The sequence below is a fragment of the Phodopus roborovskii genome, unplaced genomic scaffold, assembly GCF_943737965.1.
Source record: "Phodopus roborovskii unplaced genomic scaffold, PHOROB, whole genome shotgun sequence".
NCBI classification, from domain to species: Eukaryota; Metazoa; Chordata; class Mammalia; order Rodentia; family Cricetidae; genus Phodopus; species Phodopus roborovskii.
Genome location: NW_026126447.1, coordinates 21,789,608 through 21,806,375, shown reverse-complemented (window position 1 = coordinate 21,806,375; position 16,768 = coordinate 21,789,608). Strand labels below are relative to the sequence as shown.

At 38.2% G+C, this 16,768-nt stretch overlaps 1 protein-coding gene across 3 annotated transcripts in view; it reads right to left on the bottom strand.

Annotated features, from left to right (window-relative positions):
* Focad (focadhesin) overlaps positions 1-16,768 on the bottom strand; it is a 289,725-nt gene that overhangs the window by 179,342 nt on the left and 93,615 nt on the right. For all 3 annotated transcript variants that reach the window (XM_051188149.1, XM_051188150.1, XM_051188151.1), the window contains one exon: positions 13,282-13,539. In XM_051188149.1, the coding sequence (XP_051044106.1) occupies positions 13,282-13,539 (258 nt within the window). The remainder of the gene's footprint in view (positions 1-13,281; positions 13,540-16,768) is intronic.

The following is a 16,768-nucleotide window of genomic DNA, read 5'->3' as shown; positions in this document are numbered from 1 at the left end:
GATAGGTCCAGTCATCATCTCCCTACCACCCTGCCCCAGTCCCTCAGAAATGCCTAATATCTGAATCTGAACAGGCTCCTATGGGAAACAGGGTCAGCACATTGTCAGTATGGTGAAAGTGTCTATACATCTCACAGCCCAAGAAGGATCCTCCTACTGCTCCGTGGCCAGCAGCCAAACCTGCAGGGTGAAGGTCTCATTAGTCTTGGCACGGGGTCACTCTTTGCCGCATTCATTCCTTGCTGCTGTCAACAGAGGCCTGCACATTCCCCTAGGGAGCTTCACCCCTGGATTTCTAACAACACCTGGGTTGCCCACATTTTGTTATAGGAAATACAAACACGTGCTTTTTGCAACTGGCAAATTCTATGCAGGTCAGCTGATGCTGACACTGCAGTATCCCCTCTTCCACCGTCACAACCGCTGGCCAGCCTCCACACAGTCTGTCAGTTTTTACCTCTCAAGTATCCCTCTTCACTTCCCCTTCCTGCTGACTTCTAGTGGATCACCCAATTGGAGCTGTGGCGGGCAGGCATCCCATAGCTGTCATGAAGCCCTGGTCATCCCTCTCTTTTAAATTTTGAGGTACATCAATTTTAATTAGCTGTATCCTCTCATTTACCTCAAATGTAAGAGAGGTGCACTGCCCACACTGGACTAGAGAGAGCAGGGGAAGGAAGGGACAGCTTCAAGTCCCAGTCGCTAAGCTTAGACAAGGAGGCGTTAATGTGTAAGACCCACGGCCCCACGGCCACTCTCTCAAGAACACTCACCTTCATCTATCCTCTTGTTCCCTAACATCTGTACCTCAGTGACTGACGGCTAAGAGGTATAGCAGTTGTTGGACATCCAGATGTGTTCCCGCCACACCTGGATGTTTTCTCACTTTCCTGACTTGTTTTCTCACTTTCTTACATGAGCCAGGATCTCCACAAAAAAAAGGGGGGGGGGCATTTTTTAACATCACACTACACCACTTCATCTCCCCCAAGTCTGATTTGACCCTGGTAGTGTAGAGAACTTTCACCATCTTGCCTAACTGCAAGGTTTCAGGAGCTCATTTCTCCATATCTATATCCACTCCAGGGACAGTTTCCCTCATTCCATGTATCTAGTTTAACTAAGAATGGCTGTCTGCCTTGACACCCACTGTGACCTGCCACATGTCAGTGACTTTGCATACGTTCTTCATTCTGTCTAAAATGTTTCCTCATTCCCCTGCTTTAGAAAAACATATGGGCCCTCTCCTCTGTGTTGCAGGGGTGCTTATTTACCTCCACAGTGGCAATTACTGTCTTGAATTGAAAGTAATTTTCAATGCCTCTATCAACCCACCAAGTGCTATCATTTCTGAACAAAAGACAATATCCTTCCATCTCACTGTTATCTGAACCTACCATATAGGAGGTCCGTAATAAACATATGTTGTGTGATTAAATGAGTGACTTGAAAATGCTTAATAAATAACATGGGACCTAATAAAACAACAAGGCATGCACAGTATTTCAAACTGAAGGATAATTCCATGATAATTGCACTTAACACAGATAAAGCTGCACCCCTACCATTAGAAATTAAATACAATTTGTCACTAAGTACACATAAACAGTAAAATACCACCAGTATAATTATCATTAATAATAATTCAAACTACTAGAAATAATGAAGACAGACAAGAGTGAATTTAAAAAGTACTAAAGAAATCAAAGTCGATTGCTTTCACTTTTATACTGTTCCAAACTAATTAGCCAAGTGTTACCAAGCACCAGTCCCTGTTGATATGTCTTAATGAATAGATAATTTGATCATTTTAAACTAGCACACTCATCATATTAATGTAAGTGAGCAAATCTAAACAGCCTAAACTCAATAGCTTCAATACCTGCTAATGTTTTAACTCAGCCTATATCAAATTACCAGGAAACCTAAATTAATAGAGTTCATCTAATAAGATGTCAGTGTAATCTAACCTAACCTAAAACTAATGACCATGAATTCCACAATGTTTTCCATCAATTAGTTTGGATAAACATGACAATTTTGGGAAATACTTTATTGGTTTGGGGATAAAATTAGACCTGACAGTAGTTACCTGTTAACTCTATCAATCAACAAATAAAACACAGGATCCTTGGAAGATGGTGAGAAGCAAAAACTTTAAGAGATGGCTTTCCTTGAAGAATTCATTTTATGAATTCTAAGTTTTAAACTGTATCTACTAAAAATTCTCTTGACCACAATTTACATTTAAGACAACCACAGGTCACTTCAAAACACTAATTTGTCCTCTCTAATCTCATTCGGCTTGATAATGACTCTATTCAGCAATATAATAAATTCAGGTAAACATTTTTCTATGCTTGTTTTCTTCACAGAGACAGGGAAATATACAATTTTTTTTTAATGCAGAAGCAATTCATTCACACAAATATGTTAGTAATCAGGCAGAAGAGCAGAGCACATGGTCTCCAGGAGTCTAATCAGCCTGGCACAGGCCTGCTGTACAGAATTATCCCTAGTCACGTCTTAGCCATTTCTCTGGCTTCACTCGAATTATTACTATGTATTTCCACCCACTGGAAACAAACTGACTTCAGAATACCCAAATGCTTTATACTAACTCTTCTGAAGAAATTCACCTAAGAGTGTATACTGTCTATGAAGAAATGCTCAAAACTGTCATTGATGAGATAGATGTCCCATGTGTTCAACAAACACAAGGCAAAAAAAAAAAAAAAAAAAAAAAAAAAAAAATCTCAAAACTTCTGGTGAAGAACCTAACACATCCATCCAACTTTGACAACTCTGGGGATAATCTCTGCCATAAAATTAAGACCTATCATATCACTGACAGCTACAGGACATAATATATAACTGAGATTGTGTGCTGTGGGCTTTGACTCCCCCCAAAAAAAGAAAATTAAATCGGAAACACTGAAGAGGAGTACTGTTGGTGAAACTACAATTTACAAAGTATTCTAGAACCTCCAGAAATTAATTTATATTGCTGTTTAATGAGTGAAGTTACTCAAATATAACCCTGTGTCATCTATAGATCTAGCCCATACAGGATAAAAAGAGGCCATATCCTTCTACTTCATTTTTAAAAACTTATATTTACCCAACAAGAGTTATTCATGTGCAACATGGTGGTGGCACACACACATCTTTAATTCCAGCACTCAGGAGGCAGAGCCAGGTAAATCTTTGTGAGTTCAAGTCCAGCCTGGTATACAGAATGAGTTCCAGGACAGGTTCCAAAGCTACAGAGAAATCATAGCTCAAAAAAAAAAAAAAAAAAAGTTACTTATTTCTCATTTACTCATGAACTACCCATTCCCTGCAGCCTTACCTGGCCTCATGTGACTTAGTTGTCCCTTTCTGGGATCACACAATGCTCTAGCCACTCTACACTGGAACACCATAGGCTCTCCTGCAGACGCTCCTATTCATAGTGAGCACATCCACAACTATCTTTGCATTCAACATCCCAATTAAAACATATGTTGCAAAGATGTTCCCCATGACTGTACACTAGATACATGCATATATAAAGAATATTCCAAGGAAATGTACATAAAATAGCTTTTGGCCACTAGGCAAGAATCTTGGCTGGCTTTTTGTCTTTGGTTTGCTGAGATCTCTCCATCTCTTCATTTTGAATTTTAAGCAGAATTTGAAAACCATACAAATTGTACCTCAAAGCCAGTTGGAGGCAAGAAGGCATCTTTGTTCTGAATGTAGCATTAGGATATTCCTCATTAAATTCCATGCTCATTCTGTGTCAGTGACACAGAAACACAAAGATTTTTGTCTCGCTCATAAGTCACTAAGTCTATTATGGGTTAGAAAAAAATCACAATCAAACATTTCTTAAATGGAAAATTTAGGTAATTTCTATTCTATTGATGTGCTAGCAGTAATACAGCATAGTGTCGATGCTGAGTTAAGAAACTAACACAAAAGTAATAGCCTGGGCATAAAGCCAAAGCTGCAAGCACACCATCAGGAACACAAACAACTTAAAGCATCCTAACTGCAGATACCTTCACAATTGTAGAAAGAAGAAATAAACATCTTGCCACAAGGGGAGGAGCTATATCCTGACCATATGTTTTGACCTGTGTTCCCTTTTTTTCTAACAGCATCATGCAGACAAGCTCATCCCAGTTTTTCTCAAGGCCTAATCGATGTTACAGTTACCAGGGAACAGAATTTCAGCACTTCTTCTCTCTGAAGGTCTCTCTTAAAAGTACTGTACATTCTGGCTTCTTTTGCTGGGGTGGAGAACACAGGCAGCCGACTGGCTTCGGGGGGTAGCAATTCACAGAACACAGTGACAATAGAGCAGTGCAGATTGCCCAGAGACGCTTTGTGCATGTTCTTTTACAGAATATATCTTCTCCCTTTCTCACAGCAGTAACTCACAGACCATTAAATCTCACCCATTTCCTTTTCATTTTCTGTGTTAAAATACGGCTTATGACCCTGAGTAGAACTATCAAGGATTCTGCCCTGAAAGTCAACTTTTATTATTTGATAATATATGACTTTGAAAAAAATCAAGAAGTCATGGGCCATGAACCTTGCCACTTAAGTGCTTTCAAATGGCTCATGCATGTACACACTTTCACAAATGGAAAAACAAAACAAAACAGGTTCTAAAAAACTACAAAATTGTTAAAGATTGTAACTGCTTCCATTAACACGACCTTCAGCTAAACTTAACAAAACAAAACATAAATAGAGGAAGGGAGGGGATGACTTCAGAGAAAGAAATGCAAGTGATAACAACATTGAAAATAAACAAACATGACTATCACCACATCAAAATAAGAGGAAGCTGAGAAAGTGCCCCAAACATGATGCTTCTTGAAATTACCATTTTGGTTCAATAAAAGGGTCTTTTCCAAGTTTTCACCATCAAGAAATGATAAATGTTGAAGGAGAAAAAAAGGTGGAACCTAATTTGAATATTATGTAATGTATGCATACACTGAAATATTACAAGAAACCCCACTGACGTACACAGTGTTTACTTCATGAATTGACTAATTTTAATTTAAAAGTTTCCTTTCCTTATATTCAATTTAATACATCAGTAGAACTGAAATTGATATTCTATATCACAGCATTAGAGTTATTCACCTGAAAATGAGATATCAAAAAAACCTCAATTTGGCCAGAAGCTGGTGACCTTGGTGACTAATGTTTACTACTCACATTAATTTCATTTTAACTGAAACATAGTAATCCTACATATTTATGAAATACATCTGATACATGTTGGCACTTAATCCCATTCACTGCTGCACTGGGAACCTTTGAGCTTGTCTATTCCAGACCCTTACAAATATATATTTTTGTGAGCTATAGTCCTACTCTACTACAAAACACCAGAACTCAGTCCTCTTATCCTTCGACCTATGATTTAATCTCCCTTTATCCTCCTCCACTACCCTTCTAACCTCTAATAGCACTATTCCAAGTACTAATCTTGCTATAAACCTTTAACCACAAAGAAACACAAGAAGACAAAATATTTCCTTCAATTAAATATATATATATATATATATATATATATATATATACATACATACATACATACATACATACATACATACATACGGGCTGGCAAAAGGGTTTAGTGGGTAGAGACATTCTGGGTTTGAACTCTGTGACCCACATGGTAAGAAGAGAACAGAGTCCTGCAAGTTGTCCACTGATACCCACACACAGGTCACAGTACTTCACACACACACACACACACACACACATGCACACGCACACACACACACACACACACACGCACACGCACACACACACAAACACACACACACCACCTTTTAAATAATATTTTAAATAAATAATTTTTAAAAGTACTAATTATTAATAGGCAAACTTTATTTCCAAAACAGGGTATAAGATTTTGTCAGGAGATCTCCAACACATATTTGAAAGTCAGATGATTAAGCATGTGCCAAGACCAAAAAGGCTTTTGTAGGATCACAAAGCCACATGAACAACAGATGCCCCCAGCACATCTACTGTCTGGACTATAGCACTCAATACTGCCATCATAGGGAAGCAGTGGTGGTTTAAACAAGCAATGTCCCCAGCAGGCTCAGGAATTTGAACATAGTGGTCCTGTTTGGGGAGGTGATACAATCTTGCTATGTTCCTGTGGGTGAGCATTGAGAGTTCATAGCCTCATCCTACTTCCAGTGTGCATTCTGTGTTTGGAGCTTGCAGCTGGAGATGTGATCTCTTAGCTCCCTATTCTTGATGCCATTCTTACTGCTAAGCCCCCAGAACTCCTGACCTCCCCCTCCAGAGGGACTCTTATCCCTCTGAAACTGTAAGCCAAATTAATATCTTTCCTACACAAGTTGCTTTGGTCCTGGTATTTTTATCACAGCCACAGAAAAGTAATTGATACAAGAGCCCTGATGGGAGAAGTCATTCTATAAATATGTTTCTCTTATTGGTTAATGAATAAAGCACTGTTAGCAAATAGGAAGGCAAGCAAGATAGGCGGTACTAGGAGACAAGGAGGATTCTGGGAGATGTATTGAGAAGAGTCACTTGAAAGAGAAGAGGTCCGGGCCCTTTTTCTGGTAAGATAAGACCACGTGGAAACACTTAGATTATTAGAAATGGGTTAATATTTAAGACAGAGCTAGCCAATAAGAAATGCTAGTAACTGGCTAACAGCTTTATATCAAGTACAGCATCTCTGTGTGTTATTTGGGGCTGATGCAGCTCTGGGACCAGACTGGTGGGAAAACTGCTCAAAACAGCCCAAAGATGGAGAGACAACAGCAGCTCCAAGAGATGAGTAACACCATTTTGGCTCAGGGAAAAGGGAACATTAGAAGAAATGAGGTGGAGGGGTATCCAGGTAGATACAAGGAAAAGTTGATCTGAAGCTTCCAGAGTAATTGTGAGTGAAACAAACTGGAATCCAGAGTTAGCAAAGATCGAAACACAAAATCCAGGAACATAGGAAAGGTCATGCAGAGTAAGGAAAAGTCATGTTTCTGACAGAGTCAAAAGCAAGACATAATCAGGAATATGAACTGTGTTGGGAGAAGGTACTTAATGACTGCTACCACCTAAGAAGAATGCATTCAAGGTTCACAAGGCAGATAGGTAAGTGAGACTCACTGATGGGTTCATACACCATCAGTGACCTCTTCCTAGAGAAGTTATACTAGACTTACTCACTGTTGAACTGCCAAAATCATCTTACACATGTGGGCAAAACTAAGTGTTCAAAAATACGATTTGACAGTAGCTTGAAAAGGGCCCTAAATTGAAATTCAGGGAGTTTTTGTGTAGGCCTGACCCACATTGCCCCTTAATGCATAATGCAGGGTCTATGCCTAACTAATGAAGACAGATCCTAAACAAACCCAAGGGATGGGAAACTATGGTCAAATGAACATTGCTACCCACAAGCCAGGAAGTCATGCGTTTCCAGTGTCATTTACAAATCTGTTACAAATCTGCCATAATATACATCAAAATATACATTGTCCACAGTATCAGAAAAGTAAGAACTGTTATCTAAAACTAACCTTTAAAAGAGCACATGCCAGATTGTGTATTAGACTTCTGTAATCCCAGGACTTGGGAGGCTATGAAAACATCACGATGCTGAGGCCAGTAAGAATGCATAATAAGTTAGGGTCAACCTGGGCTACACAGTGACTCAGTCTCAAAAAAAAAATTATTTTAGGCAAACCTCTTATTTATTATATGTAAATAATATGGCATGGGAATCTTCTCTGTAAAATAAATCAATGCATTTAAATCTTTGAAGACTTTCATGGAAATTCATTCAGGATAATCATTCTTGGATATTATTGCCCCCCAAAATGTAAGATATGAACTCTTTTTTGTTGTTGTTTTGGATAAAGTTCTTGTTTTGTTTTCCTGTTTTTCATTCTTCCACTATATGTGTATGAATGTTTTGTCTGCCTGTATGTGTGTGCATCCTGTACATGGCCTGAAGCTGGCAGAGGAGAGAAGAAGATATGAGATCTCCTGGAAGTGGAGTTACAAATGGTTGTGAGCCATTATATGAGTGCTGGGAATGGAACTCTGATCCTTTACAAAAGCAACAAATGCTCTTAGCACGGAGCCATCTTTCCAGCCCCCAGAAACAGTGACCTTTTACTAAGCACTGCCTGACCTGAGCTTATATCTTCTGCAAAGTGTGTCTTACAATAGCAGATGAGCAAACAGTTACTGATATTTTTTATCAATTATTTTGATTTGATTATTGCTTCAGTTTGAGTATTTTGTTGTTATTGTGTTGTTGCTTCTTGAATGGTATCTTTTTTGTTTTGTTTTCTTTTAGTTATTGTAACATTACAGTATGTATCCAGGTAATTTTTAAGTGGTATTCCCACCACTTAACTTTAGTCTTTCAAGATTTTACTTGCCTTAAAACTAAAGGAAAATATACACCCCATCACATGGGGAGCAGAGGAAGCCCTAAGTAAATGAAGTTCTGTGTGAATGCGCACTGTTGACACAGGCATAGCCATGTCAAGGACCATAGCCTCAGACCCATGGGGAAATAGCAAAGCCTTCTCCCTGTGGTGAGGATAGATACTGACCTGTGCTGAAAATGTCCACAATAACTTTCTCCCCAACTCACTCATCCCCTAGATATATATATAGCCTAAAGACTGTCCCCTTATAGAGACTGCTCCTATCAAGATTAGCTAAAACTGCCTCCTTGTTCAACTGTATATAACAACCCTCCCTCCATGTTCAGCTGTATGCAGTAATACCCTCACTCTGTTCGACTGTATACAATAAACACACTGAGCTTCTGGGATGCTGAGTCTTCTACATCTGAGAGCCCAGGCTATCCAATCCCAGCTTTACTCTGCATGTCTCTTTTCTTCATTCACTGGCTACCCCAGTCAGGTCTGTCCCTGGAGCCATGAAAGGACATGACAACATAAAAGCCAGATTGAGAGACTAAGGAGGAGAACTCACAGTGGAGAAGTACCAATAGCTACTAATAATTTGTGTTATTTTTTTTATGAAAACTACTAGAAATAATCTCTATTGTCACCACCAACAATAACAGTAAAAAGGGTGCCATCATATACTTCATACAAAGCTCACTTCTTTCAAATTTATTAAATAGTTTCTTTTATAAGGTCTTATAGTAGGGGTCATATACTAAATCAAAATGTGATTCCAACAAAACACTCAGGTCACCACACTTTAGATGGCTGAATCTTGCTGTAGATGAGAAATGATCCCCAAAAGCAGGAGCAGACAGCCTTGAAAAGTACTTGAAAACTATTCCCCATTTACTTAATGTCATGAATCTAAAACTTTCCTTTTTATCAACTCTTCCATGAGTGTGAGCCAACTGTCCTGCTAGAGAAACAAACCCCCTATAAATATAGATATAGATGTAAATATGTGTCACAGAGTCTTATAAACCAGAAAGAACAGAAATCACTCCATCCAGAATAGATTTCAAGGCAAATAAATACACTCATAGCATCTACTCACTACTGTAAAATTTGCTTTATCAAAATATTTAGTTCTTTCTTTTTGGCTGCTTAGAGTGTTGCTAAAAAATTTTTTTAAAATAACATGATTGATTATATCATAGTAAAAACAAAAAAAGAAGAAAAAACACCATATTCTATTTTTAGGGTACTACTTCTGCCCATTCCCAGATGGTTAAAAGCTTTACCTATAGGTCTTATGATGGCATTGTGTATGGTTTGGCATACATTTGAGCAGCTATATTTAAGCGTTTCACTCTACCATGCATATCACGAGCACAATTACACAAGATATTTTTCTCATTGCTTTCAAAAATATCCAACAAATGACCAACAGATGTAGAGCGTGCTTAAATATATAATACTGCTTAATGAAGTCTTAATGAATAAGGAAATGAACCCAGGTGGTCATTCTAATGATTGCCATTTCAAACATTACACACACACACACACACACACACACACACAAAAAAAAAAAAAAAAAAAAAAAAAAAAAACCTACTGCTTATATGGGTACAGAATAAATAAATATCAAGTGGCAAGTGGTGGAGGCTGCAGTCAGAACCTTCAGCAATGTGAGTGAGTAAGAAAAGCATTTGCATTTGACTTCTAAGGACTAGGAGGAAATGATATCCTGGCACACTACTCTACAGCAGATTAGGAGTCCCTAGGTACAACGTAACCTACAATGTTTTGTTCAACATTTTTTTGTCTTCTGAGCAGACTTCCATGTCTATTATAGGCAAATGAGCCTAAGAAATCACCTCTTATGGTTTGGATACAAGAGGTACTTCCCAAAACTCCTGTTATACTTTGGTTCCGGCTAGAGATGAGATGCAAGCTCCCTCACAACTGGCCACTCTCCATGGTGCCAGATGAAGCTGTGCAATCGCTGGGCAAGAACTGTCAACATCATTCTAATCACCTGTGGACCCTGTGTGCTACACTACCAATCCACCAGGCAAAATGTACCTACAGTTATACAACAGTGGCCAGACTGCTGTCGGAGTAACCAACCACTTTCTGGTTGAATCTGAAGTCTGCTCAACTCTGATACTGTGAACCTGATCAAAAGCCTTGGTTAGGAAGGACATAAGCCTTAAATGTGCAAGCTTTTGCTGCTGTTTTGCTAGAGAGATGTGCTAAGTATTCTGTTTATGCCCACAGACTTGCACTGCTGTCAGCTTTCCCTGGAGAAGCTTCATTTTGCTGTGAGCAGCAGTTACTGCAGAGACTCATAAATAGTCAAAGTGCTGAGAGTAAGTGATTGTTAAATGCTCAGCCCTAAATCACCCCGCCAAGGCCCAGGGAACACTGCAGAAGAAGGGGGCAGAGAGAACAAATATAGGAGCAGGAGGAAGGGATGGAATGTTGTGGGATGCTGTCTTCCAGGCATAGCTGTGGCACTCTTGAATTCTCGTACCTGAGATTAACTGAACAAGATTGGAACTGTCAATATTCTGTCATAGAGGGTCAAGAGCTCATAAGATGCTGCCCGTTCCTGAGGCAGTGAAGGGTTGAGGGGAGGGGGAGTTCATAAAGCTCCAAACTCAGCCTGAGAATCTATAGGCAATTAATGATAACCCTTCACCCATGCTCATGTAAATAACCCTAATTAAAATCATTGGTACACACACACACACACACACACACACACACGGGGTAGGGGTGGATAAGTGTAGAAGGGACTAGTTAGAAAAAAGGGGGATCAGCAAGGAGACAAATGAGGGTAATGAGCAAAATACATTTTATGTGTATCACAATGAAATGTCATAATGAAACCTGTTGTCTGTATAATTAATATATGCTAATAAAAAATTTTTTAAGTAAATACTTCATCTGTTGAAAGCCCAGCCCCTGCTGATAGAGCCAATCATTAAGAGGTGATTGGATCACAGTGACATTACTTACAGTATTGATCTATTAAAGGATGTACAAATCGATAGCATTATTGGAAGATAGTGGAAAGTGGGGGGAAGAGCCTGGTATCAGGATTTCAGTGCCTGGTATGACATGGCTTTGCAGACTGCTCCTTATCCCTGACCTGTTCCTGTTTCTCTCTGCTTCTTAGCTGCCATGACCTAAGCAGTTTTAATCTACTGTGCTCTTCTGTGATGTTTCCACTTGAACCCAGACCTAAAACCAACACAGCCAACCACCAATGAACTGAAGTGACACTTGTCATTTGTCACAGTGATACTAAGTCTGACTAACACATATCCTAACCTCAGTTTTCACAACCCTGGAGGGCCAGGTAATTTGGGGATCCTTAATGCTCACCCCACTTCCATTCTACACTTAATGGCAAATTAAAATGTCTCATTGTGCTATCATCATATTAGGACATTATAGACACATAAACCAAACAAGAACAATCTAAGCATCTTCTGCTTCTCAATACCTTTTGGACTGTGAAGATGAAGTGCTAAGCCTCCATAAGTCTTCTACATAATTCACAAAGGAAAGAAACTGTGCCTTGAATATACCACTTAGGCCACGACTAAGCTAAATACTCGTCTAATAAAAACTGTTAATAGTGACTTAAGACAAAAATCTCCTGAGACCAAATGAACTCACTGAGTGAATGAAAATGACAGATATATTATTTATATGTATACATGCATATACATGCACACAGACAAACACACACACACACACACAAACACACCTGTATCACAAGTGTATACAGATCAAGACAGGCCACCATATTATTTCACGAGATTCTTTTTTGCATAATCTCCAAATACTGTCTGTGCTTCAACTGTTCTAAAAAGAATGTCTTAGAAGGTATCAACACTAGTTATAAGTGGTGGTCTTTGGAACACATTGAACTACACTAAAAGCAACATGAAATGATCTGTAGTATGCATAAACATTAGAACAAAGGTGCTTTGCATACACTACAGGTTACTTGACAAAATACAAATGAGCATGAGAAGCTGAGAGAATAAGAAACTCCAAACACATAATTTCCCACATTAAACATATTTTCACCACCAACAACACCTAATGTTTTCAACTAGGAACACAAGATTTTGTACTGAGAGGTGAAATTTTTCTTCACTATTCCTGAAAGGAAACATAAGCACAGACATCAGGAAACAGAGCATAAAATAAGGCAGTGCCTGCAGGGTTAGGAAACCCTCCTTTCACAGAAAACATTCTATAGATTCTAACCAGTAGAAAAATGAAAGAACACTGTGTTACATGTATTTCTATTTTTAAAGAACAGAGGGAAGTTTTATTTATGTCTGACTGCTTATTACACTCAAGCTCCGTGCAAACAGGAAGACAATTATTTTCCTTCACATCCTTGGCTGCAGATCAGTACCACATGGAGTAAGGATACAATGTTTTTGGTTATTAAATGACTGAGTGAAGATAGGGCCAAAATATAAGGAATAGATCATGAACTGATTAACCTGGGTCCATCTTAGGCCAATATTAGAACTAAAAGGAATGCATCATGGAATGGGTTGTGAAAAGCAGAATAAAAATATACTATATTCAGGTTTCCTAGCAAAATGTAGTTTTAACTTAAAAAAAAAAAAAAAAACTGCATTGTTAAGTATAAATCAGTTCAGGATAAGAAGAAAGAAACCAAACTGCAAAAATATAGATTTTTTTTTTTAAAGCCACAATTTAAAACTCTGTCATAAATAAAGTGCAGACTAAAACTAACCTGCAATTGTAAATACTAAGCTTTTCTCCCATTACCTGCCCATATTCTCTTTACCTGAGAGGAATCTGCTTGGGCTAACTGTGTGGCGACCTTCAGTATCTGCTGAAGATTCTGACCTGCATCTTCAACAAGCAGGTGAGCCAGTAATAAAAACACATGAGCGGGGATCACTGTAGTGACAGGGAGCAAGGACTCCACTGCAGCCAGCCAGTCACCAGCCGCAGACTCTTCTCCAATTACTTCAAGAACCCTCCAGGCCGTGAAGATTGAGCCATACATGCTGGTTATGGGAAAAGTGAGTCTGCAGGAGATCTGAAAAACAGACACAAGAAGGCATTAAAACAATGAGATGAGGATATGTCAAAAATATATTCCTACTCCTAGCATTCACTTATTCTATAATTCATTATCAAAGCGTTCCCTCCAAAACAATACATACACACTCTGAGGTTCTGCCAAGTAGCACTCCACCACCTGTGAGGTAATAGGATTAGACAAAGAGGAAAACGGTTGTCCCATAGGACCTGATAACACTTTAGTACAGAATTTTCTCATATTTACAATTCATTCCCAGTTAAGAAAGAGAGGGGAAATGGATCAATATACAAGATCCAGAGGCAGCAGACTTTGAGAAAAGCTATTCTCACTAAAACACACACACACACACACACACACACACACACACTCAGTGATCAACAACGAAAAGAAAAACAGACACTCCATTTCACTTGGCCAGGCCCTCGTAAGTGGCAGCCCCAGGCAGATGGCAGACTTGGACACAGGACAATTCACACTGGTAACAGACAGTGTGTGGACGGGAACAGAGTGGCTCTAGCTTGAGCCTGGGAAGTCATCAGTAATTGTGAATAACTTTTGCTCTAAGTTGAACAAGACCGAGAGATGGTGCTGCATTTCAGCAAATCTGAGAAATGGCTCCTCACATACGTGAGATAGTGTAGTCAGATCCAGGAAATGCACAAACCTGTGCATGAATGCTTGAACAGAAATGATTCAACAGAAGCTACAGGCATCACAGAAGCATCTGACACTGTCTGCTAATAGTGTCATTCAAATTTCACAGAAGAGGATGATAGAAATTGAAATCTCTAACTGCCTGTTATCAGAGAATGGCATAAAAATAACTATTGGAAGAATAGGAAATAAATGCTAATATTGGTTTAAAAATGCAATAAATGTATTAATGTATAACCAACATACTATAATATGTGCTCTTTCAAAGGGTTCAGCAGTTCATGGAATTCTGTGACCACCATCAATACCTGTTTTTATGACATTTTCATCAGTCCCAGGGGAAACATCAATAGAATTTCCCTACTCCCAGTCCCTGGAAACCACCCACTGGCATTATAATTTCTATTCTGGATATTTTAAAGGATAGATACCCATAATGTTTTAGCTTTTGTGGGAGATTTTCTATGACAGACACCAAACATTTTGTGGCTCCCTTTCAATTAGCATGTTTTCAAGGTTTGCTCATGTCATAGCTTATGTCAGTACTTTTCATTGCCAAATAGCATTGCATTATATATATAAAGCTCCTCTTGCCTACCCATTCATGAAAGACAAATAGTTGACTCATTTCCATTTATGTTCCAGTTATGAACAATGCTATCAGCATTTCTACAAATGTCTGTGAGACAGTATAAGTACACAATTTTCTTGAGCATATTCTAAAGAGTGACTATCAGATTTAAAAATTAAATACTACTTTAAAAACGAATGTGGATAAACTAGCCATACTATTGACTAATATGAAAAGATTCTCCCAGTGAAACCATATGAGATATGGTTTACAGAGGATGTTACTTTTTTCCAAGAGTATGATAAAAATATGTTACATTGTTATATTATATCATATAAAAAAAATCAGTAACCACTAAGCAAACTATTACATTAGAAAGAGTGAGAATGGTAGTGAAACCACTGTGAGAAAGAGGACTTGAGTCATGTACCATTTTACATTTTTTTGAATTTGTATTTCTACTGCAAAAAAAAACCCATGAAATTTTAGTTTAAATAATATCTAAATTTACATACCTTTCTTTATCCCATTAAAAATCCTATTCATAAGAAGATGAAATTCACTAATGACTATAAACAAGTCCTTTAGACTAATAACAACAAACGTTGGACTTGAAACATAAAAGACTCAGTCTTCAGGGCAACCAAGCTAGACATTAGGTATGATACAATTTCTCTAAAACTCACTTTACTCACTTGTACAATTTAAAGACTAACTTCGTCACAAATATAAAATACCTAGGGGTAACTCTAACCAAACAAGTGAAAGACCTGTATGACAAGAACTTTAAGTCTTTAAAGAAAGAAACTAAAATAGACATTAAAAAAATGGAAAGATCTCCCATATTCTTGGATAGGTAGGATCAACATAATAAAAAATGGCAATCTTACAATCTACAAATTCAATGCAATCCCCATTAAAATCTCAGCACAATTCTTGAAAGAACAACACTCAACATTATATGGAAAACCAAAAAACCTAGAATAGCTAAAACAATCCTGTACAATAAAGGAGCTTATGGAGGCATCACAATCCCTGAATTCAAACTCTACTATAGAGCTATAGTAATAAAAACACCTTGGTATTGACATAAAAACAAACATGGGCCAATGGAAATAAATTGAGGATCCTGACATAAATCCACACACCTGTGAACACCTGATTTTTGACAAGCCAAAAAGTTACAATATAAATAGGAAAGCATCTTTAACAAATGGTGTTGGCATTACAGGGTGTCAACATGTAGAATATTGCAAATAGATCCATATCTATTGCCATGCACAAAACTCAAGTCCAAGTGGATCAAAGACCTCAACATAAATCCATTACATTGAACCTGATAGAAGAAAAAGTGGAAAATAGCCTTGAGTGCATTGACCAGGAAACCACGTCCTAAATAAAACACCAATATCACAGACACTGAGAACAACAATGAATAAATGAGACCCTCTGAAACTGAAAGGCTTCTATAAGGCAAAGGAAACTGCCAATACAAAACTGCAGCCTATAAAATGGGTAAAGATCCCCACATCTGACAGAGGGCTGATCTCCAAAATAAATAAAGAATTCAAGAAACTAGACATCAAAATACCAAATAATCGAATTTAAAAATGGGTACAGAACTAAACAGAGAATTCTCATCAGAAGAATCTCAAAAGGCTGAAAGACATTTAAGGAATTGCTCAATGTCCTTAATCATCAGGAAATGCAAATAAATCAAAACAACTTTGAGATACCATCTTACACATGTCAGGAAGGCAAACATCAAAAATGCTGAAGACAGCTTATGTTGGAAAGGATATGGCATCAAGGGAACATTGCTCCACTACTGGTAGGACTGCAAACTTGTACAGCCATTTGGAAAATTATACAGCCATTCTGGAAATCAGTCTGGCGGTTTGTCAGAAAATCTGGAATCAATCTACCTCAAGACCCAGCAATACCACTCTTGGGCAAATACCCAAAAGGACACTCAATCATATCACAAGGACACTTGCT